Raw genomic sequence first — 17,046 nt, forward strand, 5'->3', positions numbered from 1 at the left:
GCTCACACCCGGCAAGAAGACACAGTGTCAAGTCCGCAAGTGCACACGGAACCAAATCAATGAGTACTGTGTGTAATGCAATTGTTTTGTTTGCTGGTCCTGCTCACACAAACTCCCAAAGCTAATTGTTGATTGTGGGGCAGTTCAAGTTTAAAGTTCAAATGAGACGCATATATGCATTGGTCTACATCATACAAAACAATCGACAGCTGACTTTTCTATATTTTATCAAATAGTAAATTTTGTTATTCATGTAGGCTACTGTAAATCATCCTTTGATCATTATTTTACTCTGTAATTAAATTTAGAAATAAAATACATTTTATGAACTTCATCAGTTTTATTTTCATGAATAGGCTGTAGCCTATGTGTTATTCATTAATTTAAATTAATCGTGTTTATCAAGCAACGGTGCTTTAAACCTATGTAGTAGGCTATTCACGCATATATAAATCAATCAATCAAATTTATTTATAAAGCCCTTTTTACAACAGCAGTTGTCACAAAGTGCTTTACAGAGACACCCAGCCACCCGACCTTAAAATAACCAATATCCTTTGGTTGATGCAAAGTAGTCAATAATGTCTCTTATTTTACCTTGTACATCATCAAAATGAAAATTAAATTCTAATGGATTTATCTTTGAATAATTTTTGTGTTGTGTAATTTTCATTTTGTACATTTGTAGGCCCTAATAAACAAATTAAAATACTATATCCTGTGTCCTAAGTAATAATCGTTCTATGTATTCCTTTTTTAGTATTTTTTTTTCATATGATAAGAACCTCATTAAAATAGTTTGATGTATTGAAGCTATATAGTTTGATGACGGCGCAGTAGATTAACTGATGCTCTGGCTGGATGGTGATGCTGCGGAGGAGAATGTCCATGCTAATAGGGACGATTCGTATGCTAATGATACCAAACGGTGTTTGGCTCTGACGAATACTGGGGGTAAGAAAGGCCTGGTGGTTCTATTGTTACAGTTGGAAACAACCCAAATAATAACACACATTTTCAAATAAAAAATTATTCATACTTTCTCAACTTTCCACTAAATCTGGTTGTTTTATAACATTTCTTGAACTTACTTAATTGCCGCTTTGGCCCTGTTAGACTGTTGTAGCCAAAAGTGATTTGTAAATACATTTTTCAGTCCGTTTCACCAGGCAGGAAAATCACAATATATCCAGCTACCGCTGTGTTTTAGAAAGCGGGAAAAAATTTAACACCTTGTACATTTATCAATATATCTGCTGATAGGAACATTGCATGAGATGGCTCTATCAATCAAGGACAACCACAACTACACATAGAATTGACTTGTAGTGCATTCTGTATAACATTAACTACATACATTTTTCAGATGTCACCTGCCCATAAATTCAAACTACGAGGTAACACTTATTATTCCGTGCTCCATCAGGACAATTAGGTGTGAAAAATGTCTCACTGCCTTAGAAAACTCTCAGACATGATAGACACCAGCTAAGTCTTGCTTAGGGTGAAGTGCCCCAATGTTAGTCTCGCAGGCTCTGTTATACTGTATACTCTTTCATTAAACTGAAATCCTGGCAATCATGTTTCGAAGAAGATATCAATAGCATACTCCGAAGGCAAACACAAAAACTAGAATTAAGACTAGACTGATCTCTCATGCCTGCACAAATAATGTGACAGAAAATTCCTAACGAACCAGAAACACCTGTCAAGCACATCGGCCCAATAATTTTGGTGCCCTGTTATAGCAGATTACAATGAGTGCTGAAACCAATGAGTTCATAAATACCCTCAAATAAAAGCTGTGAATACATTAACCTCATAGTATGTACTTAATTTCATATCCACATTTATAGTGTAGAGCCAAAAGAAGAGAAATTGCATGAGTCCCAAAAATTGTAGATCGTACTCTTATCAAACCTCTCATTCATTCATGCAATAAAGCATCTGTAAGTTAATGTTCTCAGGAAAGTTCCATGCGTTGACACCCAAGTATCTATCCATCCTGACCTTTCATTCTTCACCACTTTCTTCACCTTTTTCTTCACCTCCACAGATGTACGTCTAAAAGAGGGTGGAATAGAGAGTGGTCGAGGAGGCAGAGGAGGAGTGTAGCAAGAGGGGTAAAGATCGTCCAAGACGCTTTTCCTAAAAACACAACACATCCCTGAGGCCCAGCCCTTGTCCTGTCTAGACTGAATGTAATAAATTCTTACAGAGGCACCTCTCACCTCTCAAACCCTCGACTGTAGTTTTCAAAAGGTCTCACTTGTGTTCGTACATCGTTCGCTTCGTACATAGTTCTCTCCTTTCTGCATCCTTCTTTGTGTCTTTCATATCTTGGTTCATTTGTGAATCTCTCCCTTCTGGGTTGGTGTGTGTGTCTATCTTTAACGGGTTCCTTGACAAATGTTTCTTTCTTGGGTTCTCCTAAATGTATTTCTTTTTTTAAGTAATGTTCTGGTACAAGTCTTCCTTTTCTGGATTCTTCAAAGTTCCTCCCCTTCTTGGTTTCTTCTAAGCGTTGTTCATTTTTGGGGAACTCTACCTGTCTAGCTTTTCTGAGATCTTCAATATGTTTTCCATTATTGTATACTTCCAAATGCCATTTGTTTCTGAATGCATCTGTTTTTCTTTCCTTGTTCAAGTCATCGGCTATGTTCTGTTTTTTGTATTCAACATTATTTTTCTCGATTTGCTGTTTGTCAGTGCGCTCTTCCTTTTCAGATTCTGGATCGGAATCAGAAACATCCAGCCTCTTGTGACTACAGCAAAACAAATAAAAACAGGTCTAGCCACAAACCAGAGCCGACAGCCTGTCCTACTCTTTTATAAATGTTAATTTTTGACTTCACATGCAGACAATGATTGAAGTCCATATTTTATTCCATAAAACAATTTCATAGGAATGTCAGTGTGTGTTTGTGTTACTCTGTACCTGTGTGTGAATATATGCATGTTTGTGTACCTACCGTGTGTCTTTCTTAGAGGGAGACCTGACTGGGGACCCGGCTGGTTTGTTAGTTCCAACCCCGTTTTTTATCTCACTGGGCCGCTCAGTACCATGAGAACGTGCAGCATCTAGGGTGCAAAGAGGGTTTAAGAGTGTTGGATCTATATAATGTGTATATTGTGAAATGCAACTCCAGGAAAGAGAAGAGTCAGTCTTCTTGGCTCCTACCCAGCAGTCTTTTCCAGTCCTTGATGAGGACCTTGGCCAGAGCAACAACCTCATCGTCTGTGCAGTGCTTTCTTATTCCATTCACAGACATGCCAATCCTTGTTTCCTACTCAGAGAGAATTTATTTTTGCATGTGATCAGTTGACACTAATGATTAGTTCACACTTAGCCTTTGGAGAATGCCTACCTTCATCATCAATCACTAATAATAATAATGACTGTACATTTCACTGTACATTTAATTTGGCAAGTTATTTTTTAATTTTATGACACTCAAATACATCTTAAAATAAAAGTAGGCCGCCCTAAAAAAAATCTGTTTTGTGGAGGGTTTTTAATGAAAAGAGTGTGCATGTATGTCACATGTTTGGGGGGAGTGCATTCCAAATCCAACACAGTTTGTGCCTGTCCACTACCGGTTTGGGTTCCAGGTTGTAGAGGGCTTTGTAGGTAAGGAAGAGTAGGCAATATAGTATTGCACAACGTATATTTAAAGTTTGAGGATTTGTGTGATGTGTTCAGTTCTGGCAGCAGATTTCTATACCAGTTAGTGTCTGTCGGTGAGTTTGGTGGGGATACCAGTGAGAAAAGCGTTGAGTTTTGTGTGTTGAGGAGAGTATTGAAGATTTACGTATAATATGATAAGTCTGGTCTCTGACTGGGAGTCAGGATTGGGGTATGTAGTAGTCAGGTTCAATGTATCAGAGCCTAGACTACACTGTATTCCTCTTGCTTCTAGAAAACAGCTTAGGGCAATACCTGCAGGAGTTTCAATGTCATGTTGTAACTCTTCAATTCCTTCAGCAGGTCCAGGGCACCCTCCTGTGTGCACATGAATGATAATATTGGAAATTGTACTTCAAAAAGGGTTATTTTTTCAAAAAATATTTCTGACTTGAAGGTAGGAGCAGTGGCGTCAGACAGGGGGAAAGGGATACTAAGTATATAGGGCCCTAATGTATAGAGGGGCCCTTGAAAATGTTTGAATCTTGAATAAAGAGGGGAGGGGCCCTCAGAGACCGCCTATGTACAAGGCCCAGAATTTTGTGGTACACCCCTGGGTGGAAGCAAAGCATTTTTTTATTATTGCTGTAGGCTGGTTTGGTACTGTACTACTGTCACTAGCGGCTGAACATTTTTCTGCTGTTTTTAAACGATTCAACCGAAGTTAAACCTGAAGTGTAACACTTTGTTTTAATTTTAATTTACTGTATAATAAACCCGTAATAACAATTACACCTGTAATAACAATATATAAAAATAGTGTTGTAGTCTAGCAGGCACTCAACTGTATTAAACTACTTCGTAGTTTGATAGAGCGCTCCCTATCAATGAACTAGACCGCATTCTATAATACGCCAAAATTGCGCTTAACAGCACTGATATTGACCGGCTAACAACAAACAATCCCATAGTACGCCACTACGACCTTGCGATGTTTACTTTCAGTTCCATTGCATATACGAAAATGTTGTAGAATTACAGCGTCGGTAGTTGCATGTTTGCATAAGCACCCTAGTTTACTTCGGTATAGTTTACTTCGGTATCGCACTTTGTTTGCTTCACAGCATAGGCAAAATCTGGACAATTCTGACAAACACCTGTTCAGCATTTGCCACCCGCCCAACTGTTCCTCTCGCTGCAGGCTTCTATTACTGTCAAGCACAACCTCGTAACTAAATCCATATCTTTGAATAAATATAGCATGTGCAATTCGTTATTTCACATGCCTAATGAAGCATGTATCTACTTTGTGAACATTATTTTATAAATTTGATACGAGGTGACAGACGCAAGCTACAGTAAAGGTATCAAAATACATGCTCACCGTGTTATTTCTAGACACCATCTTGTCCAGCTTTTTGGCAATGCGAATTAAATCCTCTTCTCGCGGCATAATTTATTGCATGAAGTTTATGACATTCAACAATGTACAATATTATATAGTATTTAAAATGTTATATCATAAAAAAGAAATGTAAGAAGTTTTGATCCCACATAAATAGGATGTTACGCTACGGCCCAGTCCAATGGGCCAATGGGGCGTGTCCGCTGTAGTAACAGACAGTCAGATTGACTGGCCATCTGCTCACCATGCCCTCTAGAAAAATGACAACAACTAAATATAGACGTCGCTATGGGTCTCACACTAATATCGACTTTAAATACAAATATATAATAACTTTAAAAGGTACGTCGGTTAGCTATGTGTAACTCTTTCAGCATTTTGGAGAGAACACCATGTCCAAAACGGTTAGGCTCACTAAAATAACTTGTAGTATAGCTAGATATAGATACCGAACATAATAACTTAAAATAATTAATAAATGTTGACAATTACAATATAAACAATTAAACCTAAAAATAGGTCAGAAGTTAATGTTTTATCGATTCAAAAGTAAACCACTAGAGTGGCGTCTAGTGGCAAACCTCTGCATTCGTTATTCCCACTGCTCAGCAGTTGGGGATAAGGAGTAGTACTAGTCAGCAAAGTCCCTAGTACAAATGTAGGCTCCAAATTATTTTTGTTTTTTGTATCGCCAGAAGAGGAGTAGTACCGAAAGCAGCTCATAACTTACTATCACAAAGGAATCTAAACGTATGTGTGATTGAAAAAGATTTTGGGGAAGAAGTAGGAAAATTTATGTATCTGCCTAAAGTTTGTGTTTAGTCACAAAACTCACAACATTTCTGTTTGGTATAGATAAATGACTGCTATACTGTAGCACATTATTGTCCAATGAGAAAGTCTATACTGCCAGACAGCCATGATTTCTAAACCTATCTGGTCTTTGCCATAAGAGGTCAGTATCATTTCTCAAAATGATTTCTACTGGACAGTCATGGTAAATTAATTGGATATAGGATATACTAACTGCTCATATCTTATTATCCCATTTGCTCACCACTAATTGTATATAACTGTCAGCATTACATTGTTTTTGTGTATTCTGGCCCTAAGTTTTGATTATCACTAGAAGTACCATTACACCAAGTACATAGCAATTAAAGATTTATGTTGGATAGACACTGCTCATAAAAATTAAGGGGACACTTAAATCACACACTGGGTCTCAATGAATTAAATATATTAATTGATCAAAATCTTAACTGTACATTGTGTAATTCAAAATTACATAACAATGGTCAATGAAAACCTAAATGGAAAAATTCTAACTTTAGTCATCAGCGATTCCATTACCTGCAGTATTAGACTAAAGATTAGTAGAAACCTGGCTCTCTTTTTGGGACTCTCACAGAAATAGGGCCAGGCCTGATCTACTGAGGAGTGACGGACTCCATCCTAGCTGGAGTGGTGCTCTTCTATTATCTAGGAACATTGACAGGAGTCTCACTCCTATTGCCTCACCATGAGATAGGGTGCAGATCAGGCCGCAGGCTGTTAGCCAGCCTGCTAGCATAGTGGAGTCTTTCGATAGCATAGCCAGAGTAGTTAGTACAGTTTTACCTATTGCCACTGTGACTCGTTCCAGGCTGAGAAAAGTTAAACAAGGTAGTGATAACAAAAACAACCTTATTAAGATAAAGCCTTTATCCACCTCGGTCACAAATAAAAAATAAAAATTACTGTATCACCTCGCATCTCAAAATGGGAATCTTAAATGTTAGATCCCTTGCCCCAAAGGCAGTTGCAGTAAATTAATTAATCTCTGATCGTAAACTAGATGTTATTGGTTTTTTAATGAAACGTGGCTAAAGCCTGATTAATTCATTAAATTAAATGAGGCTTCTCCTCCTGGTTATACTAGTGGTCATATCCCTCGTGCATCCCGAAAAGGAGGGGGTGTTGCTAATATTTATGACAGTAAATATAAATTTACTCTCAAACACCTCACTGATTTTCATTCTTTTGAAGTTTTACTCATGAAAGTTAACTAGGTCGATAAATCGTTTTACATAGCTACTATTTATAGGCCCCCGGTCCATACACAATGTTCCTCAATGAGTCTCCATAATTCTTGTCTAACATTGTAGTCATGGCAGATAGTATTCAAATTTTTTGGTGATTTCAATATTAATATGGAATAGTCCAATGATCCTCTTCAAAAAGCCTTTGAAGGCATAATTGACTCAGTGGGTTTTATCCAACATGTCTCAGGTACAGCACACTGCCCCAATAACACCTTAGATTTAGTTCTGTAATGAGAAATAGATATTGTAGATCTAATAATTTCCCCCCAAAATCCTGGATTATCGGATCACTTTCTTATTACATTTACCGTTAAAACAAGAAATCCACTTGCACCGCAAACAATGAATTTCAAAAGCCGTACTATAAATTTTCGGACTACAAATATATTCCTTGATATTCTTCGCTCAAGTTCGCTCATAAACGACAGAGTAAATAAATCCGCAAACGATCAAATCGTGGATCTAAAGTCAACAATGCGAAATACTTTAGATACGGTTGCACCACTAAAAACAAAATAAATACATGTTCCCTGGTACACAGACAATACTAGAGCACTCAAGCAAGCCTCCAAAAAATTGGAGCAAAAGTGGTGCTCTACCAAGTTGGAAATATTCAGAGTAGCCTGGATAGACAGTACACTACAATACCGAAAATCACTCACATTTGCTCGATCAGCTTATTTCTCCAACCTGATTGAGGCGAACAAAAACAATCCAAAATCTCTCTTCGATACAGTTGCAAAGTTAACAAAAAAGCAAAGCTTAGCAGGTGAAGTTGGTCTTCACTTTAGCTGTAATGAATACATTAACTATTTGATGAAAAGATCATCACCATTAGAAAACAAATAACTGACTCCTTAAATGGATATAGTCCCCAAAATCTCAGTTGTCCTGAGAATGTACTGAACCTCCCTGACCAGGTGTCAATGGGGACACTTGACATTTTTGATACCGTATCGCTCGACACATTTACTAAATTTGTAATGAGTTCTAAACCCACAAACTGTCAGCTAGACCCGATTCCAACAAAATTACTTAAGGAGCTATTTCCTGTGCTAGGTCTGTCAATGTTGAACATAATAAATTGCAATATCGAACCTCCCGTTCCTCTCAAAAATCTTAGAAAAATGTGTTCCCAACAACTGAATGCCTTCCTGAAGACAAACATTTATGAAATGCTCCAGTCCAGTTTCAGAGCCCATCATAGTACTGAGACTGCACTCGTGAAGGTAACAAATTACCTTCTAATGGCCTCAGACAATGGCCCGAATCCGTTCTGTGAGTGACAGCTAGCTCAATTTGCGGCATCGGCAGCTCGCAGTGGCATTTCCGGTGGCAGGTTAAGATGCCACGGCATCTGACACGTTAGCAGTGGCATTTTTAGTGGCAGGTTGAGATGCCACGGCATCTGCCCCGTTAGCAGTGGCATTTTTAGTGGCAGGTTGAGATGCCACGGCATCTGCCCCGTTAACAGTGGCATTTTTAGTGGCAGGTTGAGATGCCGGTGGCAGGTTGAGATGCCAACGATTTTTCCTGAGATGCCACGGCATCTTTCGCCATTTATATGGTATTTCCGGTGGCAGCCTGAGATGCCATAAATTTACTCGACCGATTATGGGATAGAACGGTGGCAAACAAGGGCTGTGTCCGAAATCACCCACTACTCAACATATACAACCAAACCAGTAGCCAGTCGTACAGTAGAGGAAAGAGCATATCCGACTGCAACTGCTGGTGTTTGTAGCATTTGCTAGTGAGATACCTTATAGTTTATAAATGTTAACATTTGCCAATATTACACTTGGTAGCATTTTCATGACCCTATTTGTTCATTTTTTTCAACGTTTCTTTGATTATTTATATATTTTTTGTATTACAGTCTGTTATGTTGCAGTGGTAAGGAAATAAATTGGTGGTAGCCTATTTTTGTATTTTTATTTAAAATGCAATGACAAAATACTTTACTCACTCAAATAAAAGACTGCAGTTTAAAGCATGATTACATTAGGGGAACAATATTTAGGATGGTGCCCCCTTTATTTTTTAAATCTTGACATTCTTTTTTTTTCAGACCCTGATCAGCAGAGATCAGCAGGATGACTATAGCTTTCTGAAGAGCGATTGTGAAGCTCTGACTGTCGCCATCTCCCGGATAAAAGATGTGGACCATCGGTGGAGCTGAGGCCGAATATGAAGCCTGTAGCTGCGGCTAGCGGGGGACTCAACTATAAAAAAAAATAACTTTTATTGCTAAGACAGGAAAGGGGCACAGAGAGAGAGGGGAAGACATGCAGCAAAGGGCCGCAGGTTGGATTCGAACCCCCCCCCCCCCTCTCCCTGGGGGGGAAATCAACTATAAAGACAAAAACTTTTTTTGTATAAGGCTGTAAACATCGTATTTCTTCTGTAAAGTTGGGCATGATTTATAAAAACATGAATCAGTTTGTTTTATTTTTCTTACAGGTTATATTCTAGTGTACTCAATATGCCCAAAAATAGGCTACCAAAGCAAATCTCTTAGCCTTTGGCCAAACATACTTTGCATTAAAGGTGATTCTGATTATACTGTAGTAAGAGAACTTTGTACACCACCACTACCACCACCACCACCATCTTCCACTTATCCGGGGCCGGGTCGCGGGGGCAGCAGTCTAAGCAGGGATGGCCAGACTTCCCTCTCCCCAGACACTTCCTCCAGCTCTTCCGGGGGGACACCAAGGCGTTCCCAGGCCAGCCGGGAGACATAGTCCCTCCAGCATGTCCTAGGTCTTCCCCGGGGTCTCCTCCCGGTGGGACAGGACCGGAACACCTTCCCAGGCGTTCCGGAGGCATCCGAAACAGATGCCCAAGCCACCTCAGCTGACCCCTCTCGATGTGGAGGAGCAGCAGCTCTACTCTGAGCTCCTCCCGGGTGACCGAGCTTCTCACCCTATCTCTAAGGGATCGCCCAGCCACCCTGCGGAGAAAGCTAATTTCGGCCGCCTGTATCCGGGATCTTGTCCTTTCGGTCATGACCCAAAGCTCATGACCATAGGTGAGAGTAGGAACTGTAGATATATTGATTGTATAAGTAAGTGAACTGTTGTAAGCAATGAAGCAAAATATTAAGTGTTTGTAACATGAGTTAAAACTGAAGGTGCAAGTAGGAGAACAGGAAACACTGTTCAAGCGGTTGCCGGGGAGAGAAAGATTTAGCATGTCTGTCTTTTGAGAAACAGGAAACAGGTTAGAGACACACACACACAGTCTGACAGACAAGACAGAAACCACAAGGGGGCAAGAAGATGTTTGCATTTATCCTTATAAGGTATAGAACTGGAATTGGACCAATGGCACACTTGCTTTGCTAACTTAACGCCTCTATCTTTTGGGCGTAGTTGAAGTATAAAATGCAGTTTTGACTGTTGATCCTTAGAAATTGTGCGGCGACACTTGTCTCCGGAAGCTTCTGTAATAAACGGAATATGCGGTACGGTAATTGACCTGACTCCTTTTATTCTCCTTTCCAACAAACCAACTCAGGGAAGTTTTAGACTTCAACATCAAGGAGGTTCAGGACATTTTTAGGACAACTGAGATTTTGAGGACCATAACTATTTAAGGAGGAGTCAGTTATTTGTTTTCTAATGGTGATGATCTTTTCATCAAAGTAGTTCATGTATTCATTACAACTAAAGTGAAGACCCACTAAACTTGCTAAGCTTTGCTTTTTTGTTAACTTTGCAACTGTATCAAAGAGACATTTTGGATTGTTTTTGTTCACCTCAATCAGGTTGGAGAAATAAGCTGATCGAGCAGACGTGAGTGATTTTCGGTATTGTAGTGTACTGTCTAACCAGGCTAGTCTAAATATTTTCAACTTGGTGGAGCGCCACTTTCGCTCCAATTTTCTGGAGGCTTGCTTAAGTTCTCTAGTATTGTCTGTGTACCAGGGAGCAAGTTTCTTGTTGCGTATTTCTTTAGTTTTTAGTGGTGCAACTGTGTCTAATGTATTTCGCAGTGTTGAGTTTAGATCCTCGATTTGATCGTTTACAGATTCATGTATTCGTCGTTAATGAGCAAACTTGTAAGAATATCAAGGAATCTATTTGTAGTCCGAGAATTTATAGTACGGCTTTTGAAACTCATTGTTTGCGGAGCAAGTGGATTTCTTGTTTTAACGGTAAATGTAAGACAGTGATTCGATAATCCAGGATTTTGGGGGGAAATTATTAGATCTACAATATCTATTTCTCGTGACAGGACTAAATCTAAGGTGTGATTGTGGCAATGTGTTGGACCTGAGACATGTTGGATAAAACCCATTGAGTAAATTATGGCTTCAAAGGCTTTTTGAAGAGGATCATTGGACTTTTCCATATGAATATTGAAATCGCCAAAAATGTAAATACTATCTGCCATGACTACAAGGTAAGACAATAATTCTGGAAACTCAGTGAGGAACATTGTGTATGGCCTGGGGGGCCTATAAATAGCAGCTATGTAAAACGATTTATCGGCCTGGTTAACTTTCATTAGTAAAACTTCAAAAGAATGAAACAGTGATATGTTTGAGAGTAAATTTATATTTACTGTCAAATATTAGCGACACCCCCTCCTTTTTGGGATGCACGAGGGATATGATCACTAGTATAACCAGGAGGAGAGGCCTCATTTAAGGCAGTGAGCTCATTAGGCCTTAGCCACGTTTCACATAAACCAATAACATCTAGTTTATGATCAGAGATTAATTCATTTACGGCAACTGCCTTTGGAGCAAGGGATCTAACATTTTGGAGTCCCATTTTGAGATGCGAGGTGATACAGTCATTTTTATATGTGACCGAGGCGGAGGAAGGCTTTATCTCAATAAGGATGTTTTTGTTAGCACTACCTTGTTTAACTTTTCTCAGCCTGGAACGAGTTACAGTGGCAATAGGTATAGCTGTACTAACTACTCTGGCTATGCTATCGACAGACTCCACTATGCTAGCAGGCTGGCTAACAGCCTGCGGCCTGACCTGCACCCTATCTCATGTTAAAGATATAGGAGTGAGACTCCTGTCAATGTTCCTAGATAAAAGAAGAGCACCACTCCAGCTAGGATGGAGTCCGTCGCTCCTCAGCAGATCAGGCCTGGCCCTATTTCTGGGAGAGCCCCAAAAAGAAAGACAGTTATCTACAAACTCTACCTCCTGCGACGGGCAGAACTCCATTTTCAGCCAGCGATTGAGTTGCGCAAGTCTGCTGTAGAGCTCGTCACCACACCTAGCTGGCAATAGTGACAAGTAATGCATATTAATAACAATCAAGCAGAACACATTCAGAAGACAACAGAATGACCTAAACACATTTATTTCGGATCAGAGCGGCAGCTGATTTAACACATAAGACTCCAGGATTAATCTTAGCCTGGCTGTTAGCCTGCTCTGGAGCAGGCTAGCTGCAAAGAATAAATATCCATGGTTACTTGGATGGGTTTAATTCAGCCTGCTTTTGTGCAACCAAGTCGAAGCTAAATTCATCCAGGATAACTTGAATATCCCAGCTTAATCCCTTATCCTGTTTTTGTGCAACAGGCCCCTGGTCTTTTTGCTTGTTCGGTTCAGCTGTCAGAGTCAATTTCCAGGCCCGTCCTTTCCTAAGATGTTTTAAGCTGTCTTGTTGTTCATTGGGGCCATCTGCTATGGCCCTTTGTCAATTGGTTGATCAGTTGATCTTTTTACTGACGATGTTCCCCGCGGTGTAGAATGCATGTTCGGAGCGCTCATAATAGATTTGTCAATGTGATAATGGCAGTTTTTTTCAAATAAAATGTTCAAAATCAGTTTTTGGTTTACCACAGAATCCCAGTGTTGAAGTACGGCGGACATGCATCCTAAAGGCGTTGTGCGTCTATTTGAATGAAAAGCCAGACAGCCTTATTAACCTTTTCACGCGTGAGTTTCAAATATTCCTTACCGACCCCCCAGCGTGAGTTTTTTTGCACGTGACTTCGGTACTCTGCAGCATTTGAACTCATGCCAGCCTTTGAACAGTCACCTTGCTAGGTAAGGAACACTACATGCATTGCAAGCTTCTCTCGTTGACTCGAATTCTAAGAGCTACAAAAGTTGGTTGATTTATTACTGTAGCTAGCTAGAAAACGTCAGCTAACCGCTAGCAAACGTCAGCTGCCCGCTAGCTAACAAATCGTGACCAGTTATTCAATGCAGTGAAAATGAATAAACTATATAAAATGCATACAACGGGGAACGTAACTTCTAGAAAGTTTTTGCAATGGTTTTGATCGGTAGTAGTCGCTAATATAATTTGTTTTTGTGCATTAGTGTTGGCTGTCTGTTGGTACGTAACTAACACTTCTTGTCCCGATTTGAATGCTTTCTACCTGGTTAATATCATAGTATGGTCTTGAAACAATTACAATCAGGAAATAAAGTTATAAACACTGTTTGAGCTAAATGTGAGTAAATAATAGCGCAGTTTTACCAGCCATTGTTACGTTACTTGTAGCTAGGTATGCTAATGGTGCGTTCTAAACATGACGTTCTAATCACACCGGTGTGATCGTACGCTCCAGGGACCACTCTAGATTGATCACACCAGTGTGATCGTACGCGCCAAAGAGTACTGGGTAAGTTTCATTCTTCGTCAATCATAGAAAAATTTATACAGAATATAGGTATTTTTTATATTTTAATTTCACAAACCTGTGAATTGAAATGTGTTGTGTAGGCTAAGAACATGCATATTATCTATTGGTTCTCAATTCCAGTCCTGGGGGACCACAGCTCTGCACAGTTTGTATGTCTCCCTTATTTAACACACCTGATTCAGATCACCAGCTCGTTAGGAAAGAGCTCTATGAACTGAACTGGGTGTGTCAGATAAAGGAGACATAAAATGTGCAGAGCTGTGGGTCCCCAGTTCAGAATTGAGAACCACTTGCCAATGTTGGCAATATATCTAATTTTCAAAGAAATGTGAATATGATGGTTAATTGGAATAATCATCGAAAAACATAATGGCCAACAGTTTCTACATTATAACATTTTGTAAAGTTAAGCCAAATAAACAATCTGCCTTATTCAAACAGACAGGCAAAACAATAAGCAAATATACTTCTTGGGAATGAGTATTGTGTTCTCTAATTGTAGACTTAACATATTTTGGGTTTGTTACTAATGATGCATAATTAATAATGGGTCTCTTTCTTTGTCATAGGCTATTGAGGGTATTAGTATTGATGGAATGACAGAAATGGAGAGAGTGGCTTTGGGTATCTACATTGTTCGACATGATGGAGCAGATGCTACAGATCCACCTGTGGATGTTGGCGTCATCATTGAAGGCTGCACAGTGCTGCAAGATCTGAGAGAGATTGCACATGGATGTGCAGTCCTGTTTGGCTTGATCTACTGTCTAAACTTGAGTTATCCCAAGGAGTTGCGATACACTTTTGAATTTCTTCAGAAAGTGTTAATGGAATTGGATGGGAACAAGTTCTCCACTAAAGTGCAGGTCCTCAAAAACAAACTGCATGAGTAAAATCACCTGCACCATATAAGACTGGAAAATACTTTTGTTGACCATTACTTTTATTTTTGGACTGCTGCTAGACAAAACATCTAGCAATCTAAAGACACAATGTTTGTTGCGGTAATTGGCATTTGTTTGGTGATTTCTAATTGGATCAAAATATATTAAATTGTACGCCGTGCGTGCACTGTTTTCTTTTGTAATGTAGAAATCTTAAACAATTCAAGGTGGGGTTTTTTTAGGGTTTTTTTTGTTACATAAACATACATAAATTGAACATTGTCAGATGGTAAAAGCTTCACATACAAGTTTTATATTTTTGAATTTTTATTTATATTGGTCTATTTGTTTTTTTAATTCATCCATTTGATGGGAATTTAAACGTGCTTAAGATTTTTAGGTTTTAATTAACCTAAGTTTATTAAAGTTAGGTTAAGTTACTGAGTTTAGTTTACTGAGTTAAGTTTACTGAGGCCAAGGTAAAAAATGTATTTGTTTAAAAATATATTTTATTCTTGGCAGAAGTTTGGCTCTCCAAATCTCCACTAAAATGGAATGGTTAAATATTAGGCTACTGCATGTACATGATTACTTAGGCTCATTGTGTTTCTGACGGTAAACAAAAGAGGGTAAATTACTGTATATCTCATTGTCCTAATGTCAATGATGTATTTTGTGATGGAAAAAAAGTTGAGACAGAAAATCTGGCACATAGTGGACATGGAGTGCGCGTTTTTCCATTTAGTTTGTTAGTCCGAGTGTTATAGTTAAAGCGGTTTATAAAGCTAAAAAACAATGGGAGTGCCCCCTTCATGCTGCGTGGATCCCCTGGAGAACGGGACGGTGTGGAACACCCAGTGTGGAGTGGGCGCCCAACAACTGGACGAGTTCTCCGCCCAAAGCGTGATCTTCCTGGGCGGCTGTTTGGGCAGCATCTCCCGCTAGATTGAGCACAACAGTGGAGTGATTGTCACGGTAGTCGTAATTCTGCTGGGGGTCCAGAAACTCACTCTGTACATAACTCATCTGCTGCAGAAGATACGGTGGAACAAAGGATTTGCCTCTATTTTGGCCTATTAAATGTTTATGTTGTCAATGTTCAGATTCACTTTTTTCTGACTATAAAGCTATGGGATTAAAAACATAAGATGGTGAAAGCAATTCACAGAATCTTTTTTTTTTTTGGTCTAATTGCATTTTATAAGTGGATTTATGTTAGTGTCTTAAATTGTATTTGTACATTTTGTATTTGTAAGTAAGTTTTGCTTACATATTTTCAAACATTTTGTCAGTCATGATAGTCCCAGATAGTGAACCTTTTGACAAATTATATTTCAATGTTGAATAAAGTTAATTAAAGTGACTTAAGTAGTTTTTATTTGACCTACAGATTTAATGGCTGGAACTTAGCAAAGCTTATTTCAGTTTAATAAATTGAACTTAATCAGGTCATGTTAGTTCAAGCTATAGTCATTAAATTCAAGACAATTTACATTTATTCAAAATAAGTGTATGATGTACTATTTAATTAACACAGTTATGAGCGATTTACTTAAAACATTGTTACAATTAATTGTATATTACCTTTTACATTTAAGCAACTAAGTTTTGTGGGACCGGTTGACATAACTTAATTAAATACAACATTTCATTTCTTAGAGTGTATCTTTACCCATCCCGATTTTAACTTTACTCACATTGGATTTTAATTTAGCTAGTACATTCTAGTTACAAGTTTTGACTTGCCGCTCCATTTTGACCTGATATAGCCGTGACCTCAATCCTAATAAATGTCAAAGTCTAAATTTAATTGTGAAGTTACTCACCAGTCCTCTCCCTTTTCCTGGCACATAGTCTTGTCGTTGTCCTCGTCCAGTGATATTGACCCAAAAGGCCTCTTTGCCTCAGTCTTGGTGCTGTACACACAGTCTCATCTTCTTCTATAGTAAACGACTCTGTGCCTCAGATCTGTTGCTGTTGGGCACTATGCTCAAGGTTCAATTAAAAGTAGTGTTGTTCTTTCTCACCTTCGGATTAGAGATGTGTCGCAGACATAACAAGGTACCAAAAGGGAAAGGTTGCAGGAGGTTTCACTTCACATGATTGTTCCCAATTCGTCTCCTAGCATTGAGCTAGAGGTCTGCCACACCGTCCTTATAGGAGAAAGGACAAGACAAAACACTGCATCAGTTTAATTATTCTCCTGGGCCCCAGCAAACAGGCTACAACAATACAAAAAATTGCACTGAACTATAAAAGAGATGGTTTATTACTTAAGTGTCAGAAACACAAATGTGAAAAAATGACAATAAGTCACACCAACTTAAAAACAACTAAGTTGTCAAATATGATTTGAAATAAGAATATGGAAAAGATTGAAAGTGTAGTGAATTTGGTGGTTTGTCTAATTAAGT

At 38.8% G+C, this 17,046-nt stretch overlaps 1 protein-coding gene across 10 annotated transcripts in view; it reads right to left on the reverse strand.

The window, feature by feature from the left end:
• Positions 1–12,321, reverse strand: part of tcea3 (transcription elongation factor A (SII), 3) — a 33,713-nt gene extending 21,392 nt beyond the window's left edge. Inside the window, exons 1-6 of one of the 10 annotated variants that reach the window (XM_034288946.1) lie at positions 12,286–12,321; positions 3,941–4,003; positions 3,182–3,287; positions 2,973–3,081; positions 2,232–2,765; positions 2,011–2,064 (exon numbers count right to left, since the gene is read on the reverse strand). In XM_034288946.1, the coding sequence (XP_034144837.1) occupies positions 2,011–2,064; positions 2,232–2,765; positions 2,973–3,081; positions 3,182–3,287; positions 3,941–4,003; positions 12,286–12,309 (890 nt within the window). In that variant the 5' untranslated portion in view covers positions 12,310–12,321. Of the gene's footprint in view, positions 1–2,010; positions 2,065–2,231; positions 2,766–2,972; positions 3,082–3,181; positions 3,288–3,940; positions 4,004–5,009; positions 5,451–12,285 lie in introns of those variants that run through there. The other 9 variants (XM_010867463.4, XM_010867465.4, XM_034288945.1 and 6 more) reach the window with 9 other exon arrangements.
• Positions 12,322–17,046: the final 4,725 nt, after the last annotated feature.

Source organism: Esox lucius, chromosome 20 (assembly GCF_011004845.1).
Source record: "Esox lucius isolate fEsoLuc1 chromosome 20, fEsoLuc1.pri, whole genome shotgun sequence".
NCBI lineage: Eukaryota > Metazoa > Chordata > Actinopteri > Esociformes > Esocidae > Esox > Esox lucius.